General features: G+C 61.5%; 2 protein-coding genes across 2 annotated transcripts in view; one reads left to right on the plus strand and one right to left on the minus strand.

Moving 5' to 3' along the window:
- CCNK (cyclin K) overlaps positions 1-2,450 on the plus strand; it is a 29,514-nt gene extending 27,064 nt beyond the window's left edge. Inside the window, exon 11 of the mRNA XM_068991252.1 lies at positions 1,194-2,450. Coding sequence (XP_068847353.1) covers positions 1,194-1,819 — 626 coding nt within the window. The 3' untranslated portion in view covers positions 1,820-2,450. The remainder of the gene's footprint in view (positions 1-1,193) is intronic.
- Positions 2,451-3,023: 573 nt separating this feature from the next.
- Positions 3,024-25,840, minus strand: part of CCDC85C (coiled-coil domain containing 85C) — a 78,564-nt gene continuing 55,747 nt past the window's right edge. Inside the window, exons 2-6 of the mRNA XM_068991134.1 lie at positions 22,093-22,166; positions 11,881-11,991; positions 6,983-7,078; positions 6,595-6,693; positions 3,024-5,833 (exon numbers count right to left, since the gene is read on the minus strand). Coding sequence (XP_068847235.1) covers positions 5,744-5,833; positions 6,595-6,693; positions 6,983-7,078; positions 11,881-11,991; positions 22,093-22,166 — 470 coding nt within the window. The 3' untranslated portion in view covers positions 3,024-5,743. The remainder of the gene's footprint in view (positions 5,834-6,594; positions 6,694-6,982; positions 7,079-11,880; positions 11,992-22,092; positions 22,167-25,840) is intronic.

Here is a 25,840-nt window from a genome sequence, read left to right on the forward strand (position 1 = left end):
GTCCGTGTCCGTCGTCCCCCACCCATCTTCCTCCTCCTGTGGCTTCAGAAGCAGCAGCCCTGCTGGCAGTGGCCCCTGCTGCCTCCTCATCACCTGTTCCTCCTGCCCCAGCCCTGCTGGCAGTGACCCCATTGGCCCCTCTGCGACCGGCACCCAGGCAGGCTGCAGCTCCTCTCAGAAAATTGTTTTTATAGCCAGATAAGTGAGGATGTTGTGAATTCTAAGCATATCTGAATATTCTCTGATCTCTTGCATCCAGAGATGGTAAACTACCCAGGAGAAATGAATTTAAAATTAGATTTAGGAAAACAACAGTCCTGCCAAGTTAGGAACATTGTCCCTATCTGGGCAGGAGTGCAGTAGACCTCAGGCTCCGGCTCTGGCGTCTGCTTTCTGTTGGCAGCGTCTCTTCTCAGTATACTTTGAAGAGGAAGCAGTTGTATGTGGAGTCATGTGGAGAAGAAAGAATGAAAAGTGTTTCACAGGCACCCAGTCAACTAGGGTGCTTCCGCAACATCCCTAGAGATAGAGGCGGAAAGTTGTAAAGAACTTCCCGTCTTTACCTGTGGCATCATTTTGGAAGGCGAAGTGTTTCGCTAGAGAAGGCGGAAATTGGTGTGTGTTTGCTGAAGGGTGAGAGGTGCTCCAGAGACCTCTGAGCCTCTGGGGGCCCAGGGAGCTGGGACAGGGCACCGGTCAGACCTGTCGCGGTGGGGAGTGGGGGGCGGCGGTCAGAGACTGGCCCACGTTTTGTTAACGCCCAGTCTCCAGCGTGACCATCTCTCAGCAGACAGTGGTGTGGTCTGGTCCCAACCTGGGCTCGCCTTTCTCTGGGGTCAGAGATGGGCAGAAAGAAGGGGCCCAGCATGTGTTTGTGCTAGATGGGGGGCTGGGGTGGAAGGGGCTTCCTGCCCAGGGGCGCCCGTGTCGTGCGCTCGGGACCAAGGGAGGCGAGGTGGAGAGCCTGTGGTGGAAAACGAGCCGACAGCGTCAGGACGCCATGCTGTCCGGCCGCAGAGGCTGCGTGCTGCTCCTTGGGAAGGTGGCCCACGGCGCTGCGACAGGGCCCAGAGCCCCAGGGGTGACTGGGCTGCGTGTGGAGCCCTGAGGGGGCGGTGTCCCCCACCTCCACACCCCACCCTGCTGGGGAGGCAGCGGCCTGGGCCGGCCTGTAACTCGTCTCCCCTCCACAGATCGGAAGCCACCCCTCGCAGCCGCCTTGAGTGAGGCCGAGCCACCAGGCCCCGTGGAAGCCAGTGACCTCCCCAAGGTCCAGATCCCTCCTCCAGCCCACCCGGCACCCGTGCACCAGCCACCGCCGCTACCACACCGGCCGCCGCCACCGCCGCCCTCCAGCTACATGACGGGGATGTCCACCAGCAGCTCCTACATGTCCGGGGAGGGCTACCAGAGCCTGCAGTCCATGATGAAGACCGAGGGCCCCTCCTACGGGGCGCTGCCCCCCGCCTACGGCCCGCCAGCCCACTTGCCCTACCACCCCCATGTCTACCCACCCAACCCGCCCCCGCCGCCTGTGCCCCCGCCCCCCACCTCCTTCCCGCCACCTGCCATCCCTCCCCCAACTCCGGGCTACCCCCCGCCCCCGCCCACCTACAACCCCAACTTCCCACCCCCGCCCCCTCGCCTGCCCCCCACCCACGCGGTCCCGCCGCACCCGCCCCCAGGCCTGGGCCTGCCACCGGCCAGCTACCCGCCCCCGGCAGTGCCCCCGGGGGGACAGCCCCCTGTGCCCCCGCCCATCCCCCCACCCGGCATGCCTCCTGTCGGGGGGCTGGGGCGGGCAGCCTGGATGAGATAACCTTTGACGCCTCTCTTTTCCTTTGTTGTTTTTTTAAAAGTTTTTCTAATCGACTTGAAAAGTAGTTTAAGTGGGTAAGCAGCAGGGTACCTCGAATAATCTGGACAGTTGCAGTATGGGAAGAAGTGGATAGGACCCCGGAGATGAAATCAGAGTGCTCCTGCGCACCTGGAGAGTGGACACAGCGGCCCTCGGGGGGGCCCAGGCCGCCGGCTGTGACGCCACCCCCTCTCTGGTCTCAGCCGCGTCCTCGGGCCCTGCACTGGGTTGCTTCACACTGGAGAGAATGTTCACCAGCCATGCTGGTCCAACGCGCAGCTTCAGTGAGGAGCGCGTTTCCTTCTGGAAACCAGTGCCTGTTTTTCCTGGAAACTCAGTTCTCAGTAGTCCAGTTCCCTCTGAAGTCAAGCTCTTGTCATTGCCGTCATTCACGGTGTTCCCGCCGTGGCTCCCAGGCAGATGAACGGCTGTTTCATTTAGAGAGGACCCACACCCTTTGTGTTGAAGTTACTCGGAAGGGGTTGCCTTGCTTGGATGGCTCTATTCTTTTTCCTCCAGGGAAGAAAGGGAGAGATGTTCTTGGAAGTAATGTATGTTTACATCAATTTGCAAATTCCTATACATAGAGATATATTTTTTAAGTGTGAATGTAACAACATACTGTGAATTCCATCTTGGTTACAAACGAGACTCCTTCAGTCAGTTACCCAAATAAAATCAGTTCTGAAATGGCCCCTTTCGTTTGTTATGGGCAGAAGGGGCGGGGCGGGGGGGGCGGGCGGTTCCTGGGGTTTGCAGCCCAGAAGTGGGTCTTCCTGGGGGTACAGGAGCAGGGCATGAAGGAATGGCCCCCAGCAGATGGCCCAGGAGGGCCTTCGGGGGCCCGCCTCCCACATCAGGCACCGGCACGGGCTTTTTCTTGGGAGGAAGTAGTTGAATGTGATGCTGGTTTGGGCCTGTCTGTCTCCCTCCATAGACAGGTCCCTGGGTCAGACCCGGGTTTAGATCAGAAACCCTTTCCCCCCCGGTCTGTGACTGGAGGCCCTGGAGCAGCAGGCATCAGCCCCACCATCCACCTCCGCCACGAGGGGCCCCATCGCCAGAGACAAATGAGCACTGTGCACGGAGGCTTGCAACGAGCCTTTATTTATCTAGCGCAAAGTATACACTATCACAATCTTCTCTGTTAACTCCTTTTACTAAAATAGTTCAAATCAATGTTTTTACCACACTATCAAAAAGTTCTATTTCTTTTTCTCTCCCCAAATCAGTGGTTCAACAGAAGGTAGAAACGGGCACAGGAGTCCAGGGCTACCGGCGCTGCCCGGAGCTGGGGTGGGGTCGGCCCATGCTCCAGCCATCACGTCCCACGGAAGACAGAGCGTGGCTGCTGGCCTGGGGACAGGAGCCAGGCACGCGCCCGTTCCCAGAGAGCAGCACAGATACTTCCCCCACGTTATGAAAAATATACACCTCTACCGCTCTGCAGTCATGCATTTCCTTTGTTTCTTGAAAAAAAAAAAAAAAAGTCAGTAGTATGCATGGTTTCCTCTCAAGTTTTCAAGAAAGAAAAAAAAAAATGAAAGGTCACTTTTCTCTTTCAAACACTGATGTGTGGCTAATAACTTTTGGATAAAAATGTGCTCAGTGGATTCTGATTCCAGGATGGGCCTGGCCACCTGGGATGAGGCTGGAAGGGTGACATCCATCACAGTGGGGATGAAAGCCACAGCACAGGGGTCCCATGGGGCTCCGGCAGCAAAGAGTACCTGAAACAGGGACCTTCAAGAAAGGACACCAGGTTCAGCAACACCCCCACCCTCGAGCTTCAGAGCTAAGGCTCCGCACGGGAGGAGGGGCACCATGGTCGCCCTGCGCACACTCCCTGCTTAGCAGCAGAGCTGGAACTCCCCTGACCTGGCCCCCGGGATCCTCCCAGCAGTGGGTTCCTGCTGCAGCCACAGTCCCCGGCCTGGCACAGACCGGGCAGAGGCGCTGCAGGCTTTCCAACAGCTTCTGTGAATGAGATGGTATCCCAGGTACAGCTGTGTTCTGGAAAACCGTTCCCAGGCAGCGCTGGCTCCGGACACAGGCAGGCGGCAGGAGGGAGGCCTCGGCACCAGCTGGAAACGCCTGCCCCGCCCCCTGGACGCCATCGCAGCATTAGGGGGCAGGGCCACCTCCCTCCACCGGGGAAAGGTCCCTTTGAGGCCCATTCCCCAGGTCAGTTTGCAGGAGACCAGTGGGTACCAGGACCCCTGACTTATTGCTTATTTTCATTGGTGGCCAAGCCAACCTGACCCAAACGTGACACACGGGGTCCTCAGCTGTTACTCCCACCCAGGAGACCCAGGACCCGGGGAGCGGGGGGAGCCTCTGCCCTCCAGCTGGCTGCCCACCTGGGTAGGAATCACCCAGCTCCAAGTGCACACCCCTAGAGACTGGGAGCTCGCCACTTGGCCTAAGGCCCAGCTCCTCCCAGGGCGCCCACAGCTTTCTGTATGACCCGGGGCATCAGGACCACGCCTGACGCCATCAGCAGCGCTCACTCGGCACTCCCCGGACGCAGGCCTCTCCCCGGGGACTGTCCACCCAAGGGTGCCGACGGCAGACAGGCAGGGGGTACAGCTCTGAGTCCGTTCCCAGGGGGGAAGACCCAGGGCAGCCTTGCCCATCCCTTCACCTGGTCCCCGCCCCTCACGTGAGCCTGGACAAGGCCAAGACAGCCTCTCCGACCACCCGAGCTCTTGGTACCGCCGAGGCACAGGGGTCAGCAGTGCTGGAGGAACTGGAAACCGAGGCCTCTGGGCCTCACTCCCCTCCCACATAAATTTTAACATTTACATGTCTCATTTTACAGTTTTATACATGGCCATTTTACACCAAAGGTCTTATTTGATCCCCAGAGCCCTGCAAGGAGGGCTTTAGGCTGCGGCCTCAACAGGAGAGGACACTGAAGCTCAGAAGTGGAGGTGGCCACCCACTGAGGGGGGCAAGGCAGCAGGACTCCCTCGCAACACCCCCCCCCCGCCCCACCAGCCACCCCTCCAGCAGGAGGGTCCCCACTGGCCCCTGCGCTGTGCCTGAGCTGCTGGCCCTGATCCTCTGCGTCCTTTTCTCCCCACCAGGGGCCCAGAGATGCTGAGTGACTTGCTGAAGGTCACACAGGAAAATGAAAGCCAGAGCCCAGGGGGGCCCCTCACAAGGAGAGCAGAACCCCTTCACCTGAAGCCATGCAGCTCCGCGCACAGTCACCCAGGAGGGGGCCGGGCGCGGGGTCACCATTCCTGAGCAGAGGCCCAGCCGCGGCCCGGTGCCACCCGTGCAGAGACAGGCCCGGCCCGTCGTGTGGAGCACAGACCCGGAAGTGCCTCGCGCCCCTGGGCATGAGGGACCCAGAAAGATGGGGCACCACCTGGCACAAGGTGAGGGAACACGGCAGAGGGTGTGTGGCCAAGGGTGGGGGTATGGAATCTAAAAACAAGCAGTGGCTGGCATCAGGGAGGCGCCAGGCCTGGGAGCCCGAGGAGGGGCCACGGCAGAGCGCCCCTCATCTGAGAGCCAGGGACTCTGCTCGGGGAGCCGGTGTTCAGGCCCCGGCCGGCGGCTCAGAAGCGGAGCCCCACGGGGCAGTCTAGCAGCCGGCAGCCACTGTCCCAGGTAGGCGGCAGCCAGGGGTGCCCCTCTGCTGGGGCTGGGCGTCTCAGCACTCCTCAGCCTCTCGCCAGTGGAGCCCACCGCCGGGCCCCGGAGCAGGAAGGAAGCTGTCCAGGCCGCTCTGCTGGGGAACCGTCTCCCCGCTGTGCTGGTGTCTGAGAGGCGGGAGGGGGCCGCGACAGGCAGCGTCCTATGTACAGTTCACCACGGAGAGAGGAGCCGGCGGCTCGGCACCAGGGCCAAGTCCACGTCCGCAGGGGAGCGGCCCTACAAAGGCCCTTTGAACTGGTTCCCAGAGAGATGCTGCCGGATGGAGGGCTTGGAGCTGGCGGCATCTCCTAGCTTCCTCCAGACCACCTGTGGGGGCGGGGCGGGGAGGGGGGTGCGCCGTGAGGGGAAGGCCCACCCCAAGCCTCCCCGGGGGCCTGTGGGCACAGACTGCCCTGTGGCTCAAGATCACCTGTGTACCTCAGAGCCCTGGGGCCAGAGTGGGGTCACGGAGGAGACCCTCAGACTCGGTCTGTGCATGCCCACCCTCACCACTACGCTCCCCACCCCAGCGCAGGTCACATCTGGGTGGGGACCTGGCCTCACGGTGGTCCAGTGGGGTCTACTGACCCAGGGCGGGGGTGGGGGTGGGGGCGCGGGCAAAGGAGGGGAACTCAGGACACGCCACCCCGAGTGGGGCCTGGGCGCAGCCCCTGTGATCCCCCTTCCCTCCTGGTTCCCTCAAGGTCCACAGGACAGCCGCATCGACCAGGCAGACGGGAGGAGGACACTCTGCCTCCCTGAAGCCCCAGAGGGGCCCAGCTTCCCAAAGCCAAGGCAGCCCCGGGCTGGCGAGTCTCGCAGAGCAGAGGGTCCCACGGGCACCCACAGTCTGAGCACCACCTGTGCGCCACCAGCAGCCAGACCGACACTGGGGGACAGGGGTCAGGGGTCAAGGGTCAGGACGTGCGGGGCAAACCAGACCAGGATCAGGGAGGGGAAGTGGGGAAGAAGAAAGATGGGGCAGGGAAGGTGGGGAGGGGAGGAGGAGGGAGGAGGGGGACGGGGCCCCTCGCCCCTCCAGCGGGACCTGGCCGGCAACCCCCCCGCCCCCGGCCCCGGGAACTCACGTTGCACATCTCGCGGACGATGGCCTTCTCCTTCTCACTGAGGTCCTCCTCACAGCTGTCCTGCAGGGGCCGGTCGAGGTTTTCATGCACCTCCAGGACCTGAAAGGGGCAGTCCCCGGATGACCACGAAGGCCCTGGGCAATGCCCACCGCCCCCACCCTACTTCCCCCAGGCCTCAGCGCCCCTGGCTGCCACCGGGCACTCCCAAACCCCTCCCCCACAGTGTTCCAGGCAGCCACGGGCCCCCGCCGCCCGCCTCCCTGCCCTGCTGCTCAGCGGCCCCAAGAGGGCAAATGTGGGTCCAAGGTCACAGAGTCCGGAAGAGGGGCAGGGACCGAGGTGGGGGGCCCTCCCAAGGGAGCGGGAGCCATCAGAGCCGGGTCCTCACCTTCATCGCATGCACCACGGCCTCGGGCTTCTGCCCCGCGGAGCTGTAGCCACTGGAGGGGGGCGAAGGCAGCTCGGGAGCCGGGCAGGCTGGGCCCTGCGGGAATGGACTGCGTCTGAGCTCAGAGCTCGCCCTGGCTGGCTCCTGGGGGCAGCCACGGGGCGACCAGTGGCTGGCAGAGGGCCTTGCATCTGGACCAGGGCCCGGGTGGGAGGAAACGGGGGCTGAGGTGATGGGGGAGAGGAGGCTGGGAGGGAGGGCTGCGCCGGGGCAAAGGAGCAGCATCGAGAAACCTAAGCCCTCCCCGAGAAACCTCCCCACTTCCCAAATCCCCCCAGTTCAGTCACTCAGTCGTGTCTAACTCTTTGTGACACCATGGACTGCAGCAGGCCAGGCCTCCCTGTCCATCACCAACTCCCAGAGTTTACTCAAACTCATGTCCATGGAGTCGCTGATGCCATCCAACCGTCTCATCCTCTGCGTGCCCTTCCCATAGGCCCCTGTAAACAGCCCATGGGAAAGGCCTATTGTTCTGTTTGGCAGGTCACCTAGGAAGATGCGGAAGGGCTTGGGCCCCAGCCCCCACGCAGCCTGACTCCTAAGGCCCCTCTCCCGGCCCAATTTCCAACCTCTAGGGCCATCGTGGGGCTTCTAGCTGTGAGTCGGGCCTCCCAGTCCTGACCCTCCCAGCCCTGTCCGAGAATGGCCACCACATTCGGCAAACACTCTACCTGGCAACTAGAAGCCGGGCTCCCACAACAGCCTGTGAGGCCAAGAGATGAGGCCGGGAGAGGAACGGATCCAGCCTCCGGTCCCCTGCCTGCCCTGCCTGCCTGTGTCAGAGGTCGAGCACCTGCCCAGCTTCTCCCAGACAAGGGGCGCTGGCCAGGCGGCCATGGGGCAGGAGGCAGGCCTTCGGGCTGCAGTGGGGACCCCAGGCCCCAGAGCAAGATCAGGAAGGACTCAAGGCTGCACAGAAGGAGCTCACACTCAGAGACAGCTGGAGCCCTGGGGCCAGCAGGAGCCAGGTCAGGAGACGCTGCGCAGGGCCTGAAATAAAGCAGCAGGTGCTGGAAGCCAGAGAGAAAATACTGAGAATGCCCCAGGGAGTGCGTGAGCGGAGATAAGACCCTGGGATCTTGGGCGTCCCTCCCGTCTCTGAGTCTTGGTTTTCTTCTCCATCAACTGCCCGACGACCCCTCCAGAGACCAGGCCGACTCAGTGAGCTCAGCCAATGAGGCCATGACCCCAGGATCCTGACCAGCCAGGCCGCGCTGTGCAGCGACCCTCGGGGGTCTGGAACATTCCACCAGCAGCAGCCAACCTCTGCACTCGCCCCACCTGCCAGCATGGCCTGGACCTGCTCCCAGGGGAGCCTGGCAGGCTTGCCCTGCTCCTGGTTCCACGCAGAGGCCAAGACCCCCCAGCCCTGGGGTCTGGGAAAGCTGGGCGTGGGCATGGTTCTCCAGGGAGGCCCGGCCCATTCTGTATCTCGGTCTCTGCCTCTCAGCCAGGGTCTCTGTGTGTCCCAAGGCGTGTGCAGAGCCCTGGGACGCTGTTTCCTAACTCTGGCCCATGCTGCCTGGTCTCTGGTGTCATGTGGGGGAACCAAACGGGACAGGAGGGGGTGTGGGCCACACCCAAGTCTGCACCTGGGACAGAAGGCAGCCCTCCCCGCACCGGCCAGCAGGGGGCGACGGTCACACACTCAGAGCCCCAGAAGGCGCCTGGCCCTTGGCAAGCTCTGGGCCCAGGTTCCCTCTGCACCTGGGGCTCCCAGAACCACCTGCTCCGCAAGGGGACAGGTTCCTGGAACAAAAGTCAGGAGTGGCTGGGGGAGGCTGTGCAATCCAGCCCTTTCCTGGGCCTCCTCACTGGGCCAATAGCAGGTGCTAATGGGGCTTCCCTGGTGGCTCAGATGCTAAAACGTCTGCCTGCAATGCAAGAGACCCAGGTTCAATCCCTGGGTTGGGAAGATCCCCTGTAGAAGGAAATGGCAAACCACTCCAGTATTCTTGCCTGGAAAATTCCATGGACAGAGGAGCCTGGTAGGCTACAGTCCATGGGGTTGTAAAGAGTGGGACACAACGGAGCGACCTCACTCACTTACTGAGTGTGCGGAGAAGACTGTGAGCGAAGCCACTGCCAGACACTGGTCAGGACTGTAAACTTGAGGGCATTTCCCAAACCAGCTCACCCCACCAGACCCCGCCCCACCCCGATCACAGCCTGGAAGGCCCAAGGATGCCTCCCCAGCTCCCTATGTGCCCACTCGGAGCAGGGCAGCCCACCCAGGGCTGACTGCAACCCTCTGCGCTGAAGCCGTCTTTTCTATGCACCCATTTTACAGATGAGGAAGGGAAGGCTGCAAGACTTGCCTGAGGCCAAACAGCTAGTAAACCAGGGGGCCCAAGCCTCCAGCCCGGGGCTGTGGGACGCCAGGACCAGAGCCCAAAGTGGAGAGAAGAGTGTACATCCCAGAGAACTGAACAGATGTCCACACAAGTGCCCCGTCCGCAGGTGTTCAGAGAAGCACAATCAAAGGAGGCAAAAATGGAAACAGAGCCATGCACAGCGCCTGACGAACGGCTAAACAAAACGTGGGTACCCACACGGTGGGGTGCTGCTTGATAAGAAAAAGGCACGAAGCTCTGACACCTGCTACAGGGTGGATGCACTCGAGAAACCCAGTGCTCAGAAGCCAGGGACAAAGAGTGACACGTGTTACGCTTCCATTTATAAGAAATATCCAGAAAAGGCAAACGCAGAGGCAGAAAGCAGATTAGTGATTGTCAGGGGCTGGCAGGAGGGGGTGGGGAGGGATTGCTAATGAGCACAGGCTTGCTTTCTAGGGTGAGGGAGACATTTTGCTGTGATGATTGCACAGATCTGTGAAGATACTAAAATCCACTGAAATGGACACTTAAAATAGCCTCACAGAAGGTGTGCCCACACCCAGGTACAGAAGAGACAGCACCCCTGGCAGCATCAGAGGGTCCTCCCCACACAAGCCTCCTCTCCTGGTGCATCCGTACGCAGGACACGGGGCTTAGCACTCAGCCGCTCCAGAGAGGCTCCGTGCTCCATAAACAGCCTGAAAGGCCTGGACCACAAGCCTCCACCCAAGCTCGGGCCCCTCTGCGGCGGCCTCCCACAAGACACTTCGACCCTCCCCCTCTGCCCCAGGAACCTGCCCCCCAGCCTCAGTGGAACTGTGGGCTGGCCCCTGGCCCGCAGGCCCAGCTTGGCCTGGATTCTGGCATGGACTAGCCATGTGACCCTGGCAATCCACCCCACCTCTCCTCGGTGGGCCTCAGCTGCCTTCCCTCTGAAGCGGGGTGACAACCCCTGGCCATGCAGGGCAGCCTAAGGGAGGCCCACGGAGCCCCTCTTAAAGCCTCCTCCAGGAAGCCTTCCAGAAGCCTCCACCCCTCCGACAGCCCAAGCAGCACTATCAAGGCTTCAGGGGCTCAGCCTGGAGGAGCGAGCTCCCTCTGCTTACATCCCACAGTCCTGGCTCACCACCAGAGCCAGCTGGGCTTGCACAGCACTTTACAGTTTGCACAGCACTTTACAGTTTGCAGCCTGCCGAGGCTTCAGCCTACAGTACTATCAGTGGTGAGGATTCCCACAGCCCAGGGAGAGGGTACGAAGGTCTGGAGAGCCGCCCCCTGTGGGGGCGATGCTGGGCTTTCCAGAGCCCTTCATCAGGAAGCAACTGGAGCCTCATTGAGCCACGGGGCTCCTGGGTAAATATTTGGATTATCTGTCGTCAGCAGGCTTTGCCGCCTCTGCAGCGTCAGCAGCTACATTCCTGGAGAAGGTGCGAGGCCTCGGACAGAAACTGCAGAGGGTTCCGCCGGCAGCCAGCAGCGGTGCCAGCCCACTCGCGCCAGCTCAGAGTCCCAGGAGGCGCCCCAGGCTCGACCTCACTGGCCAGTGTGGAGGGGGGCAACAAGGCCAGGACCCTGGGGGAGAGTCAGGCCCACCGTGACCTCAGGCCGGCTCGGTTTCCTATCTGTTCTGCGGGGACAGTGAGGTCCCCACTCTGTGATGAGGCTTCTGGGCACGGGGAGAGCCCAGCACGGCCCTCCACGTAACAGATGCTCAGTAAATATCACTCGGCTCGCCCGAGCGTGTGCTTCTGGGGGAGGTGGTTTTGCACGTTCACCGATTTGTGCAGTCACCCAACAGAACACTTTCATCACTTCCTCCCGCTCCCCTGAGCCCCTGGCAACCACTCCCGCACTCTCTGCCTCTATAGATCCCTGCCTTCTGCACACACAGAGTCATCGGGGATGACGCGCATTCACACACAGGGAGCAGTCCTGAGCTGACCATGCACATCCCCGGGAGTGAGCCCCCTGCCACCCTCCCAGGGCAGGTCAGGGCCCAGGCGAGAACCCAGGACAACCGCGGGGGCCCTGGCAAAAACTGAAGCACACAAGCATACACCTGAGCTCAAGCCTGGGGTGGTGACCCCCGCACAGACTCGGGCCAGCCCCATCCCAGCCAGGCAGCCTCTCCCTGCTGCGTCCAAGGAGGGACACATGCCCACGAGAGACACAGAGAGACAGCAGCTGGGCCTCGTGGCCACTACACCAGCCTGAAATGCCAGGGACGGCATCTGAAACAGGGCCTCCACCTCCCGCCAGCACACTGGGAGCCTTACAAGGCTCCAAGGGTCGAGGGCAGAGGCTAAGGGTCAGGAGCCCAAGCCCTGCCCTGGAAGAGCTAGGGCAGAAGCTAAGGGTCCCCAACCTAGCTCAGCTGTGACTGCCCACGTGGCCCTGGGCAGGTTACAAGGGAGCACGGTCTGAGCTGCACCCCTCCAATTCCCCAGGGGGGTGCGGAGTCCTCCTGGGCATGGTGGGGACCCTTGCGGGGGGGGCACTTACGTTCCCTTGCAGGGAGTCCTGGTAGGAGGGCGGCAGGCTCGAGAGCTGGGACTCTGAGTGGTATGGGGAGAAGCCTTTCCGCAGCATCCTGAACTCCCCGGGGCCTGCCTGCTGCAAGAGAGAGAGAGAGAGAGAGAGAAGGGGGCGGGGTTGGATGTGGGGTGGGGGCCACAACGAGGGGGCTGAGGACTGCTGGCCTCTCTGCTGGACGAGACGCCCCGGCCTGGTCCTCGGGGCACCTGCCAGGGGGCCCCCACCTGTGCCCTCTCCCTTCTCTGCCCCCTCTTTATCCATCCTCATCGCCACGACCATCAGAAGCCCTTGACATCCCTCTCCCGACTCAAGCGTCAGAGCCACAAGGCCAGGGGCTTTGATTCACTCCCTGCTGCGTGCTTTATAAACATCTGCTGAGTGGCCAAATAAACAGGTGAGTGAGCCGGTGGCTCTCCCCACTCCTTTCCACTCTCGCCCCTCTGCGCCAGCATCCTGGCCTTGGGGTCCCCCGCAAGGCCTGGGAAACAGCCTCTCCAGCCCTGGAGCTCAAGTCCTGGGTAGGGGGAAGTCTGCCCACCACCATGAGGCTGGGGGCTGCCCATGGGGTGAGCCTGCACGGCGCTCTGACACTTGCAAACGAGCCTCTGCCATCGGACAAGGAGCTCCCAAATGCGAGCCCCGGGCCTCGCCCTCTGTGTCCACAGGAACCAGTGCTGCTGGGCTCATTACTAAAGCCCAAGGTGAGCTTAGAAGGAGTGGGAAAGGGAGGAGAGAGTGAGCGAATGAATGAATGAAGATTAGATTTGGCCTTAAGTGGTTCACTTGGGCAAAGCAACACACGGCCCCCCCTACAGAAGCTGGGGCTGGACCCAGACAGGGGGAGGACCCAGGGGTCACACTCAAACCAGCACAGCCCCCGGTCCAGCCGAGCAGAAGCCTTGGTCTGCGGGCCCTCTGAGTCCCTTCAACCCTGGGATGGTGTTTCTGACCCCAACACCCTCTTCTACTTCAAAGGAACTTCGGGAACACTGCTGGGCAGATAAAATGCAGTAGAACATCCTATAAATCAGCAGGCTGTTGAGTTGCCCAAACAAACCCTCCCTTCGAGGGGAGGAGGCCAGGGCTGGGGTGAGAAATACAGGCAGCAGCCTCGCTGGAGCAGGCGGGGGGCCAGGGTGGGGGGACCTCCTCCTTCTCATCAGGGCCCCCGGCCTCCGCCTCACCCAGAGGCGTTTGCACACACCCTGCCGCCCTCTTGCCGGCCACTGGATCCAGCTCTCCGTTTCCCACGGGACCTTCACCCTCATCGAGTCCCTGGGCTCTGCTCTCCTGCCCCCCCGTCACGCCCAGGGCCAACCCCCCAGGCCTCACAGTCTCTATCGCCCTGTGTCTGCAGGCCAGGAGTGGAGGCGACCAGGACAGGGGACAGGCGGCCACTCCCTGATTAATCCCTCCCACCCCCACCCCCGGCGGCCGAACAGACACCAGCCGCCCAGCTAAGCATGGTTCCCATGGCCTGGGGGGTCCCAGAGTAGGGAGAAGCGGGAAGGGTCTCACCAGGGGACCTCAGGCACAACCCTCTGTCTGAAACTGGGACAGTCACACCCCATCACAGCCTGTCTAGGTCAACCTGCGGCATTAGCGCCCCAGACACAGTGACCCTCCCTGGCCCGGCCAGGGGTCTGAGTGGAGGAGCTTCTACCAACAGCCTGCAAAAGAAAGAGGCCCCGTGCCTGTCCCCACCATTGGGAGTTCTCTCCTCCAGGGCGCCCCTGCCTACCTGGGGCGAGGGGGTGGGGTGGGGGGATTCTCATCCTCAGCTTTACTTAAAAGCGAAACTCCCAAACCAAATTATTTTCTTGGGTAGATCTCCGTTGACAGCTGCAAAATCTCCTCCAACTAAGAGTGTGTTCTAAACCCAACACACGGAATGTCCACACCTGGGGCCACAGGCGTCTCACCCAGGCCCTGGGGCCATTCTGCAGGCACGCCCCTGCCTGCCTGGCGAGAGAAAGCCAAGGGACCAGGCATAAGGCCCAGCTGGCCCAACACACACACGTGTGGATGTGGATGTGGCCACAGGGCCAGGCACTGGAGCCCCAGCGCTCCCGCGGGCCCCAGGAACCAGGAGGCGGATGCCTCCCTGTCCCTGCCCGCACGCGGTCCAGATGCTGCCCTGGGCTGCAGCTCCCCTCATCCACAGCGTCTCTGATCCTGGACCCAATGGGATCACAAACAGCCCACGTGCTGCTTCTGAAAACACTGGTTCGTACGTCTCCTCCCTCCCCCAGATGATTTCCTGGGGAGGAGGTGTATATGTGTGTGCAAGGGGGCAGGGAGATTTTAATTAGCAGCGTGCAGTTCCCACCCCTGCCTTCAGTGATGGGTGTTGTGCATCAATATTTGCGAGCCCACAGTGCTCGAGGAGCAAGCCACAAAGCTGGCGGGGAGAACGCACCAGCTTTCATGAGGGGCAACGCGCCTAATGACGCATCGAAATGAAGAAATGTAATTGCACTTAAATCCAAATTAAAAATCCTGCTATTTGCCCGCCGGTGCCCTCGAGGGTTTCACTGCTGAGGGGGTGCAGTCTTCTAGGGTGACTGGGCGGGCAAGGGATGGGGCTTATTGCCGCTCCCCAGGAGAAGACCAGCCTGCCCCCCTAGGCTCCCAAATGGGGTCCCTCAGGACATGGAGGGGTGGATCGGACACACAGAGCAGGAGCTGGAACCGGGTTGCACGAATCCTTAAAAGAGAAGGTAATGATCCCAGTGCTGAAATCCCCTTCTACCCGGTCCCGCCCCCGCCAAGGGCAGCATGATGGTTCTGGATGGAGTTTGGGGGGCCAGGCCGGGTTGAGGGGGGCCGCCCAAGAGGCTGCAGAGGCCTCTGTCCAGGGCCCTCAGCTCAGAGCTGGCCGTGGCGGGCAGCATGAACTCAGGCTGCCCAGCCTCTCTGGGCCTCTGCGGAGCTGCAAGGAGGTTCCAGCAGCAGCCAACAGCGGTCATCACCTTCCCAGGGAATCCTGCTTGCAAAGCTGGGTCGGTGGGGGGCGGCAGGCGGCACCCCCGGATCCTCCTGGGGAGAACCGTCAGGGGAGGTGCTGAAGACAAAGGGAACTCAGAGAAAAGGGGGACATGTACCCACCCCCGCCCCTCCACTCGGGCTCCTTTCCGGGCTCAAAGGCATCTGCTCACCCCGCCCTCCTGCTCCAAAGTGCTGGAGGCCCCTTGGGTGGGCCCCACACTACCCCCAGATCTGGCAATAAGCACCTACTGTGTACACACCTGAGCAGCGGGGGGCACCCAACAGGTGAGGTAAGGCCTGTGGCTCTGGGGATGGGAGGTGAGAACTGACACGGAGGCGCCCAGGGTCCCCACCAGGCAGCCTGCCCACAGGTGACCACTCAGATTCAGGGCCCCCGGGCCAACCTGCACGCAGCGACCAAGGACAGGGCCCCCTCGGAGGGAGCCATCCCTCGGGCTGCCGGCCCTCATGGGGCAGGGCGGTGTCAGCGTCTCATCACAGGAACAAGGCTCTGATCCCAGGTGACACCAGCCCTGCTTTCCAGAATGGTAACCGAGGGCGGTAATGCCTGCTTCCCAGGGGCAGTAGGGCTGTCCTGCTCAGTGGGCTGGGAGCCTATCGATGGGCGCCGGCCGGCTCTTCTAACCACCAGGCACCCCTGGAGACCTCACCCGAGGACCCAGGCCAGCCAGGAGCCAGCACTAACTCCTGGGGCCTTGGCCAGCCAGCTCCTCGCCCCACCAGGCACTGCGGGTTCTCCTGCAAAGTGTGGATCATGACCTGTCCTCCTGCCGTCCCCCCCGCCGCCCCCCCACCCCCCACCCCCACCACAACCTCACATGCAGATCGGATGAGAGGTGGGTGAGGGGCCTGGGCAGAGTGTCACAGCAGGCTGCTGCCTTGTAACTCTTGGCTGTTGTTTTGTAAAGCTGGGAATTAACACCAGCTCAGAGAGGAGGCAAAGCCTAAGAATCTAAATGCCAGGCCCTGGGTGGTGGTCAGCTCCCCGGGGAAGGAACAAAAAGGCCATCACACAGCACAGCAAGCCGCCCCCACCCCACACGCCACTGCACACCAGCCCCCCGGGCAGGGCTACCTGAAGCCAGCGTCGGGGGCGGCCGTAGGGGCGGGGCAGCTGGAAGGGAAGAGAGCACATGTCACCCGGCAAACGCCTCCCACCACCCTCACCTCTGCCCTTCCCCCGCCTCGGAGACTCCCGCTGCCCTAAAGCCGCCAGGAGCTCAGCTGGGCTGGAGTGGGAGGCGGTCCCAGGTCCAGGTGGGGTCCCCAAGGTGCCTCATCAGAGTCCCACATTTTCAGAAACTCCAGATTCCACAAGGATGTGACCCAGCACATGGCCAGCCCCAGACTCCACGAGGCTGACACCAGAACCCAGAACACAGCTGCCCTCCTGAGAGGCACCCCAAGACCCCAGCCAGCCCTGGGGAGGCCAGGGATCAGCCTCTGCTGTGTCCTCAGGGAGAAGGTCCCTCACAGGAACCTACATGTCCTGCCAGCCAGATTTCCTTCCTTTTTTCCCCTTGTATTTTATAAGAACTCATATGCAAGCCATTGAACAAAGGGCTGCAGGGTGACCTGGGCCCAGAGGGTTTCTCCGATCCGTGCTCAGATGAGGCACGTGGCGTCCACGTGTGGTTAACGAATGGCTGGTATTTCGCATCCACAGCTGGCAATGCCCTCCTCCCCACGCAGCGCTGGCTCTCAACCTGGGATGTGAGTACAGCCCAGGAGCGTCCTGTGACCGACAGGTGCCACAAGACCAGGTCTCGGCCACAATGACCACTGTCTGTTCCTGTGTCCTCTGGCACAATGAGGTGACTGAGGGGCAGGCCATGTGACCTCCGCAGGGGGAAGACGGGGGCGTCGCTCAGCCGCATCTGACTCTTGGCGACCCTGTGGACTGTAGCCCTCCAGGCTCCTCTGTCCATGGGATTCTCCAGGCAAGAACACTGGAGTGGGTTGCCCTTTTCTCCTCCAGGCGATCTCCTCCACCTAGGGATTGAACCCACAACTCCCAGGTCTCCTGCATTGCAGATGGATTCTTTACCGCCGAGTGCCCTGGGAAGCCACTGGAGGGCACTGCTGCTGCTGCTGCTAAGTCGCTCCAGTTGTGTCTGACTCTGTGTGACCCCATAGACGGCCTCCCACCAGGCTCCCCGTCCCTGGGATTCTCCAGGCAAGAACACTGGAGTGGGGTGCCAGTTACTGCTGCTGCTGCTAAGTCGCTCCAGTCGTGTCTGACTCTGTGCGACCCCATAGACGGCCTCCCACCAGGCTCCCCCGTCCCTGGGACTCTCCAGGCAACACTGGAGTGGGTTGCCATTTCCTTCTCCAATGCATGAAAGTGAAAAGTGAAAGCAAAGTCTCTCACAGACGTTGCTAAATCCAAATCCCATCACAGGTGACGGATCTGAGCAGCTCCCCTGCCTCCTGGCCTCTTGCATGTCAAATGGGGTCCAGAAGACACTCAGAGGCTGAGTGACCCCCAGGCAAGGTCACAGTCGCTGACCCACGACCCTTACCACCATCCAGGCCTGGCCCTCACTGCCTCCCGTGATTCGCCCTTCAGTCCTGGGCAGGCACCGTCAGTGTCCTCCTTTTATATTTGGGAAACGGAAGCACAAAGAGGTTAAGCCACTGGCCCAGGGCCACCCAGTCAGTAAGTGGCGCTTTAGGGATTTGAACCAGGCCCTCTGGTTCTAAAGTCCTGGGGTTGCCCTCTAGCCAGGCTGAGGGCTATTGTCCATTGTCTCACAATGGACACAGGTTAAGCCTCAGGTACAGAGGTGAATTCTTCGCCTCTCCTCCTGCCCACGGCGCTAGACGGACCATCCATCTGATGATAGAAAGAGGGGGTGTCCTCCCTGGCTGAGAAAGAGGCTGGACTGGGTCTAAGGTTCTGCTAAGGAACCAGTTTAAGCCCTTCAGAGACCATGTCACCCATGACAGAGGGGACAGGGAAGTGATGACCAACCGCAGACATCAAACAAGGGAAGAGGGGATGGTCCAGAGCCTGGCAAGGGAGCGGCATGTCACAGAGGATGCTGGCGAGCAGACACACTATGAGGCCAGGACCTCCAGAGGGCTTGGGTGAGGGAAGCACCAAACAGAACAAGCCCCGCCGCCAGGGAGGCAGGTAACAGAAGGAGGTGTCAGCCATGGGCTTGGACAGCAGAGGCCCGTTTCTCAGTCCCAAGGCCTGGATGTTTCAAAACTCAAAGTACAAAACGGAGCAAGCCGTTCATCAGGGAGCAAGCCGTTCATCAGGCATCAAGCCCAGCTGAATGGGCGCAGTCTGCCAGACCCTGAAAAAATCCCAGGCTCGCAAGACCAGGAAAAGGAGGGAAGGGCAGATACTTGCCCAGGGCGCCCCAGGTTCCAGCCAGCGCTGCAATGGGCACCTCGTCATCCCTGGGTTACAGGAGAAGAAACCGAGGCGCCGGGACACAAGTCACCCCGCTTAAAGCCACACACAGAGAGGCCGAGAGCTGGAGCAGGCATCATCTGAGCCCAGATTCCTCCGGGGCCCAAACCCGCTTTTTCTCAAACCATCAGGCCGACAGCCGTATGGCGGCAGGTTGAACTGTGTCTCAATCAGATTTATACGTGGCCCTGTTGACCCCACGCCCCCCAGAGTTATGAGACAATACATTCAGTGCATTTCAGTTGCTTAAGCCCCTTCTCCACCCTCCTACCCCCACCAAGTATATGGCTCTTTTCTTGGGCAGCCCCAGCAAACCAACTCAATCACCCATCCCGGGAAATCCTCCTCCACCCAGGCCTCAGTTTCCCCATCCCAGTTCGGTGTAAATCCGGAGGTCACTTTCAACCTGAGTGTTCAGCGACTTCTTGCGGCATAGCAGGACAGAACATGCAGGCCCTGGGGCCAGGAGGCGCGGCCACCTGGAGCCTGTCCCAGGCGCCAGCCTGGACCACTGTCTCTGCGCCCCCGGAGGGCTGCCCGCTCCAGCCCAACAAGCTTCTTGCTCTTTTGTGAAGCTGGCTTCTGAACGCACGTAGAGCCTTGACTGCTGATCAGCCCCGCAGGGAAGTGAACGGAGGGAACCACGGCAGCGTCAATGACAGCCGCCCCCAGCCCAGCCCTGCCAGGCAAGGAATCCACGGGGAGAATCATACCACGGACCTGGCTCCAGATGAATCATCGCAGGGGGAGCAGCTGCGATGATGAAATTTTAAAGCCAACACGAGAAAGAAAATACGAACTGCAATACACTAATTTAGCCTGTGGACACTCCAGTGCATTTTTAATTAAAGCTATTCTGGAGCTAAATAGAGGCAGTAGGGGGGAGGGGGGAGGGGGATGGGTGGGCAGTGGGAAAGGGAACCCACGGAGGCCCTCTGCCCCTTCCCCCAAACCCCAAAGCCACATTATCTGAAGATAGTTAAAAGAATAATATTGCTCTCTGCTGATTTTCACCAAAAGGCAGATTTTTCTGCTTTGCACAGGCCTGGAGTTTCCTGGGCAATTTTTATTTCACTGAGAAGACTTAGGTGCCAGAATCATAAAATCTCACAAGCCAGAGCCCATGAGGCTGTGTCCAGATTCCCACCCATGGCAGCAGTCTCCTTCCTAAACCTGGTCATCCATCCTCCCATACTCCCACCCATCCACCCTTGATTATCTCCAAAGATGATACACTTACTACCTTATGAAGCTGCTCTTCCTGGGTTAAGCAAATCTTCCTCACTCTGGACAAGAACCAATCTCCCCTCTGACCCAGAAGACTAGGTGGGATACAGTCAGGGCTCCCCAGATGCATCCACCAAGTCCAGCTGGGCACTGAGGATGTGACCGCTGAGGTCCTGCAGCCCAGTCCGTGAGGAGCTGACACTCCAGCACAGGTGCGGGCCGAACTCCCCAAGGGAGGATCCCAAAACCCCTTCAGCAAGAGCAGCCTGCGGTGCGAGGAGAGCTTGGAGCAAGTGCTCACTGGCTAGTCTCTGAGTTCCCAGCACTTCTCCTGCACTAGCAAGAAGCTGAGCAAAAGGATGCTCTTATTCCCTAAAGCCCAATCTGACTGCCTGCAGCCAGCAAGCCTGCGCCCAGGTGAGAGGCCACTCCCCCACCTGAGGGATGGAAGTCTGTGCCCGGAGAGCCTGGCCCGAGCGTGGGCACAAGCTGGGGACAGAACCCCACTGCTGCTGCCTCCAGGGCAAGGCCCCCAGGGAGCAGGTCAGAGCAGCCTTGGGGAGGGGAGGGCCCAGACAGAGACACCCCCTGCCCAGGCGGTGGCCATACCCCAATGCTTCAGACACAGGGCCCCTGTCAACCTTCACCTCTGCCCATGTGGGCGGGGGGCAAGTGGACACAGCCATGGCGGGGTGTTCCTTGTGAGATCAAGGGGTGCCCACAGGGAGGAGGAAGAGGAAGGGCTGCCACCCTGGGAACTGAGCGTGTGTAGGTTTTGAACAAGTCAAAGACCCCAGTGGCTCAGTGGTAAAGAGTCCGCCTATGATGCAGGAGATGCAGGTTCGATCCCTGGTCGGGAAGATCCCCTGGAGGAGGAAATGGTAACCCACTCCAGTATTCTTGCCTGGGGAAGCCCATGGACAGAGGAGCCGGGCGGGCTGCAGTCCCTGGGGTCACAAAACAGTCAGACATGACTGAGCGACTAAATGGCAAGCAACAAGGCCAAGTCAACCACGTGCAAGTGGGTGCATGTTCTCGATGGGACAGCGCAGCCTAGGAGAGCAGGGGCCACAGGGACACATCCACCCTGGTCCTTGGAAACAGGATCACAAGCCACGGCCGGGCTGGACCGTGGAACAACACTCAAATGGCATCTGGAATTTGGGGTCCACGCTCTCAACCTACTTCTCCCCAGAAACAGTGCCATTCTCCCCTACTTGCTGGGCAGGAACCAGCTCCAGAGCCAAGGCCCCTAAGTCCTGATGCTACGCCCCCATCACCTCTGCCTACAGTCCCCACAACCCCCCACCACACACCCTCCTTCGCAACCAGGACCAGCCCCCAGGGAGTGTTTGGGTGTAGGGAGCCCCAGCTCACCGCCAGGGGAGCCCCCAACCTCCCTGCCCTCACCAGGCCTGAGGAGCCTGCACATGTGGGGCCGAGGAGTCGACACCTGACACCCGAAAACGGGCCTTGCAATCCGATGCCCGGCTGCACACCTGACACGGCGGCCATGGAGAAGCGAGGCCAGAGTGCGTGGACCACGTACTCCGCGGAGTCCTGTGGACCTAAGGGAACCTTCCAGCCGCCCATGCAAGGGCGAGAGGTGGGACGGCAGCCGTGGGGCTGCCCTCGGGGCTGTGAGCATCCCAGCAGCTGCCCAGTGGGCAGCGGCACTGATCACCTAGCAACCGGGCACAGGCGCTGAGCCCTCCCTGGGGTCGGTTCCCGGAAACACGCTCTAGGATCCAGGCCGGCCGCTTATGAGCCAGCAAGCGTGGCTGGGGAGATGCGGCTGCTAAGATGGAGTTAGGGCTGAGGACAAGTGGGAGAGAGGTTGGAGGGTCCACCCAGCCAGCCCACCCCCCAATCCAGGTGCCCCGATTGACCAAGCTGACCACAGCAGGCTCCCAGCCGCACCCCGCCTGCAGCGGGGAGGGCCCCTCATCCTCATCCAGGCAGTCAGGCCCCCTCCATGCTCCAGCCGCCCGCAGTCACCTGGCTCAGTCTCCTCCCGCACCAACCTCATCACCCATCTCTGACCTGTTGTCCCCGTGCTGGGGACGGGCCGGGGTCAGGCCTGGCCTCAGCTGTCAGGCCAGGCAGGAGGGCGGAGGGCAGACCCCAGCCCATAAAGAAACCAGCGCAGCAGGACCAGGGAAGGTTCCCTGCGAGTCTGAGCGAGGGCGAGCCTGTCTGCCTCTTGGGCCTTGATGCACCCGGCAGAGGGGCAAAGCAGCCCACTTCCTCAGCAAGCGTGGGCTCCACAGCATCTCCGGGCCCCCAAGGAGCTCGCAGGACACCGAGGGTACAGACGGGACGGCCGGGATGGAAGGACGCCCAGAGGCTGTGGGTCCCCGAGCAGGTGTCCCTGGAGGTGACTGAGCGGGAGTGGAGGGCAAATGGGATGTTGGGGGCATGAAGCGGGAAGGGACCGGAGGCCACCTGGGGCTGGGGGTGGTGCCTGGAGCGGTGGGTGGTGGCAGGGCACCGTGGTCCTCGGGGTGTAGCCAGCCTACCTGCGCCAGGAGCTTGTCACCCTCCAGCAGCTTCACCTTGGTCTCCAGTTGCCGCATGTAGGTGGACGAGGGATCTGAAAGACACAAGAGTCGCGTCAGCCATCGGCAGACTGTCTCCAGCAGGAGGGCCCTCCCCTGTGTGCCCCCCAGGTGGGCCCTGGGGCCTGGCTTCCCCCATCCACCTGCAGAAACGGGGTGAAGGGTTCTCTCACCAGCTGGTCCTGGGCTGACGCCTTCAGCCTCCGCAGGGCTTCAGGTCCAAAAGGAGGTCCCTAATGGCCCCCTCAACCCGGGGCAGCCCACCCCAGGGCCCGTGGCACAGGGAGGCCCTTCCCCACGCAGTGGGGGCTTCTGGGCTTCCCCTACTCCGTCCCATCTTAACTTCTACAAACGACTGTAGGCATAACCCAGCACCTTTCCTGAGGTCAGGGGCCAGGCCAGAGACACCCCAACCACATGCCCCCAGTTTCTGAACGCACCAGGGGGGTGAAACCCACCCTCCCTCGACTCACTGAGCCTGCTGCATCAGAAGCAGGAGAAAGCCCACCACCTCAGCTACCCACAGCCCTGGTCCTCCCTCCCCACGGGGCTGGAAATGGGCTCAGAAGAGAAAAGTCCCTCCAGGCCAGGACAAGGGAGCTGGCTTGGATGGAGGCCAGGAGAGGGGCCAGGCAGAAGGAGGCAGGATGCGGGGCAGGGGAGGTCACAGCAGGGGCAGAGGGAGGAGGCTGGGCGACGCCTCGGTGACAGTGCGGCCACCTCCCCAGGTCTGCAGGCACCTGGGAGGGGCCTGCCGCGCACCTCTGAAGTCCCACGGGCTCCTGGCTCAGGAGCCAGCCAGGACCCTGCCCACCCCTGGGCCAGCCTGCTGCTCCTGCCTTGCCCCGCCCCCGCAGCCCATGACAGGACTCAGGGTCTTCCTAGCTCACACTGTGACCCTTCATCTCAGAAGGCACCAGACCTTCAACGCAAGCCAGCTCCCTAAGCCACCCACAACACCGCCCCCCACGGGGCTTTCCACCTTCTCGGGGGAGGGGCGGGGGGCAAAGGGGGCTTGGCTGCTGCCAGAGGACGAGCTGGGACCGTCATGCCACCAAGGCAGCAGAGTCAGCACCACCCCAGAGGAGCCCCAGCCCTGCGGGGCCCCGTGTGTGACATGGACATCACGCCCCTTCCCCACAGAGCCTGCGGGCCGATGAGGAGCCCACTGGTGCCCTGTGAGGACGGGGCAGTGGGTGCCCCCTCCCCAGGGGCCATGACCCCTCCCCTGCACTGGAGCTCGGCCCAGGCTCCATGTGAGGACGGGGCAGAGGGTGACCACCCCCCTGCACTGGAGCTCGGCCCCGGCTCCACCAGCCTCTGCCCATCAGCAGCTCTGCCCTCTGAGATGCCCGGGAGACACTTCCCCCTGCAGGTGCCCGGCTGCCCCTTGACCTGCCTGCTGGGGTTCACTCTGTGCCCCGAGCGCCTCAGAAGGACCTGGGGAGGCTTGTGTGCCCAGGAGACTGCGGCCCAGCCCTAGGCAGGAATGGGGGCGGCCCACCCCACCCCAGTTACACAGCCGACTCCTCCCCTTGCTGTCCGCCAGTCACCTCTCAGGAATGTGGAGGCTTCTAGAGAGGAAGAAGGCCACTTGCCCGCCAGCCTCCCACCCCTAGCCCTACGGGGGACCCCGGCAGCCACAGGGTAGCTCTGTCTCCGAGAGGTCAAAGGGCTTCTTCATACACACGCGGGGCAGTGGCGGAGCAGGGCTGGACCTGGGGGGTGACTCCAAAGGCCGCCCACTAGGACACGGCACCCAGGTCAGGGCTGGGTAGATCTGCCCTGCCTGGGCAGGGGGCCCTCAGCGGTCACTGCAGTCCATGCCCTGTGCCATCCCCCACCCATCTGCCCAAACTGCCCAGCAGCTCCCACATCCCGTCCACACCCACCCACACGCACCCACAGCCGTCCACACCTATCCACACAAACAGGCCTGATGGGAAGGGCCTTAGTGTTTGTGGTTTTCTGGGTCCTCTGAGCACCAAGACGGAGGTGGGGTGCAGCCTGGGCTCCCCAACACTTTGTATCCTTCACGGGCTGCTGGCAGGAGGGTTCCCTGGAACACCACCTGGGAAAAAGACCCTCCCAGCTCCATGCAGATGGTGTTACAGTGGCCAAAACTGAAACTGCTTGTTCAACAACAGGAGACAGTTCACACCTCGTCATCATTCAAATGACGTTTGGGAGAGCGTCTCTCCTCAACAATACAGGAAAAAAACAAAAAACACTTCAACGCCAGTGAAAAGAACTGGACGCAAAAGCACATATATAATTGCTGTTGTGTTTAAAAATATCTGTGTATTGAAATAAATCCAGGAAGGAGGCACACGGAAATACTGATTGCAGTGTTGCTCACGAGGGGACGGGTGATCTTTTATTTATTCACACCACTGCCTGTTAGTTTTCCAATAATCTGCTTTTAGAATAGGGAGAGATCTTTCTTTATGAAAAAGGAGGAGGGATTAAATGATTCCCCTTCACATCACAAGGCCCCCTGTTGATGTCAAGGGGGACCCAGATCATGGCCTGGAAAGTGGACCCCATCACCCACCCTCTGCCCACATCCCCCAGTTCTGGCTTGGGGGCCTTTCCTGAGCCCCAGGCCCAGCCCTGAGCCTGCCCAACCCTGCTCGGTTTAACAGCCATGAGGCTGCCTCCTCAAAGTCCCAGATAAACCTGCCCTGCCCCGCGGGACCCCTCCCCACTGTCTCTACCCTCAACTCCCCAAACCAGCCTATGCATGCTGCCTGGGGCCAGGGAGCCGGACATCTGGTCACCCAGGGGTCAGAGCAGGTGCCCTGCAGTGGGGAAGAATGAGAGCCAGGTGGATCCTCAAGTGGGGGAGGGGTGGGAGGAGGGGACGGCAGAAAGGGCCTGGCTCTCTCATCCTCCCCAGCAGCCTTGGGCAACTGGGATCCCATGGGGCGCCTCCATGCCCCAGCCTCTAGGAGACAAGCATGTAATTAAATTAATCCCAGGGTTTGCAGTAATGAGTGGAACCAGCAGGGAGGGAAGCGTCATTTCCTGGCCTGATGGCTGGGCGGAGGGGAGTGGGGGTAGGAGTGGGGTGTAAGGGGGGCGGTTGATTGCAGAAGGGATCCCCAAGCTGGGCTGGCCAAGGTATCCATCCCCTCAGACTTCCCCTGACCCATGCAGGACCCACTGGTCCAATTCTGGGGAACTCATGATTCACCTTCCATCCGGGGAGACAGGGAACGCCCCCACAATGGTCTCACTCCCAGGAGCCTGAGCACCAGGCCTCCCTACACCCCTCCTCAAGGATCCTTGTTTCCGGGGTATGGCCCATGGGGCGGGGGGAGTCATGGAGCTGCAGGTCTCCAAGCCCCTGCTGGCCTTGACCGTCAGGCCACCCTGTCCTCCTGGAAGCCACCAGGTCAAATCTCCCCTCCTGGCCCAGCTCCCCCGCCTGGCTAGGCAATGTCACTCCAGCCTCAGCATCAGTCCAAACTGCAAGAATTTGGGGGCCAGAGGCCATGTCCAATCACCCCTGTCACCCCCTCCCCACCTAGCTCATAGAGTTTAACAGGCTATGGGGCCGCCTCCTCTAAGTCTTTGATAATCCTTACTGCTGGGTGCCCAGAAGGTCCTGGGAGACCTAAGGACCTAAGGAGAATTCATCCCTCCGGGTGGGTCGAATTGGTTTCCCCAGAGGAGTCGACCTTCTCAATCCTGTGAGCTCCCCCCA

Source organism: Capricornis sumatraensis, chromosome 19 (assembly GCF_032405125.1).
Source record: "Capricornis sumatraensis isolate serow.1 chromosome 19, serow.2, whole genome shotgun sequence".
Classification (NCBI taxonomy): Eukaryota; Metazoa; Chordata; class Mammalia; order Artiodactyla; family Bovidae; genus Capricornis; species Capricornis sumatraensis.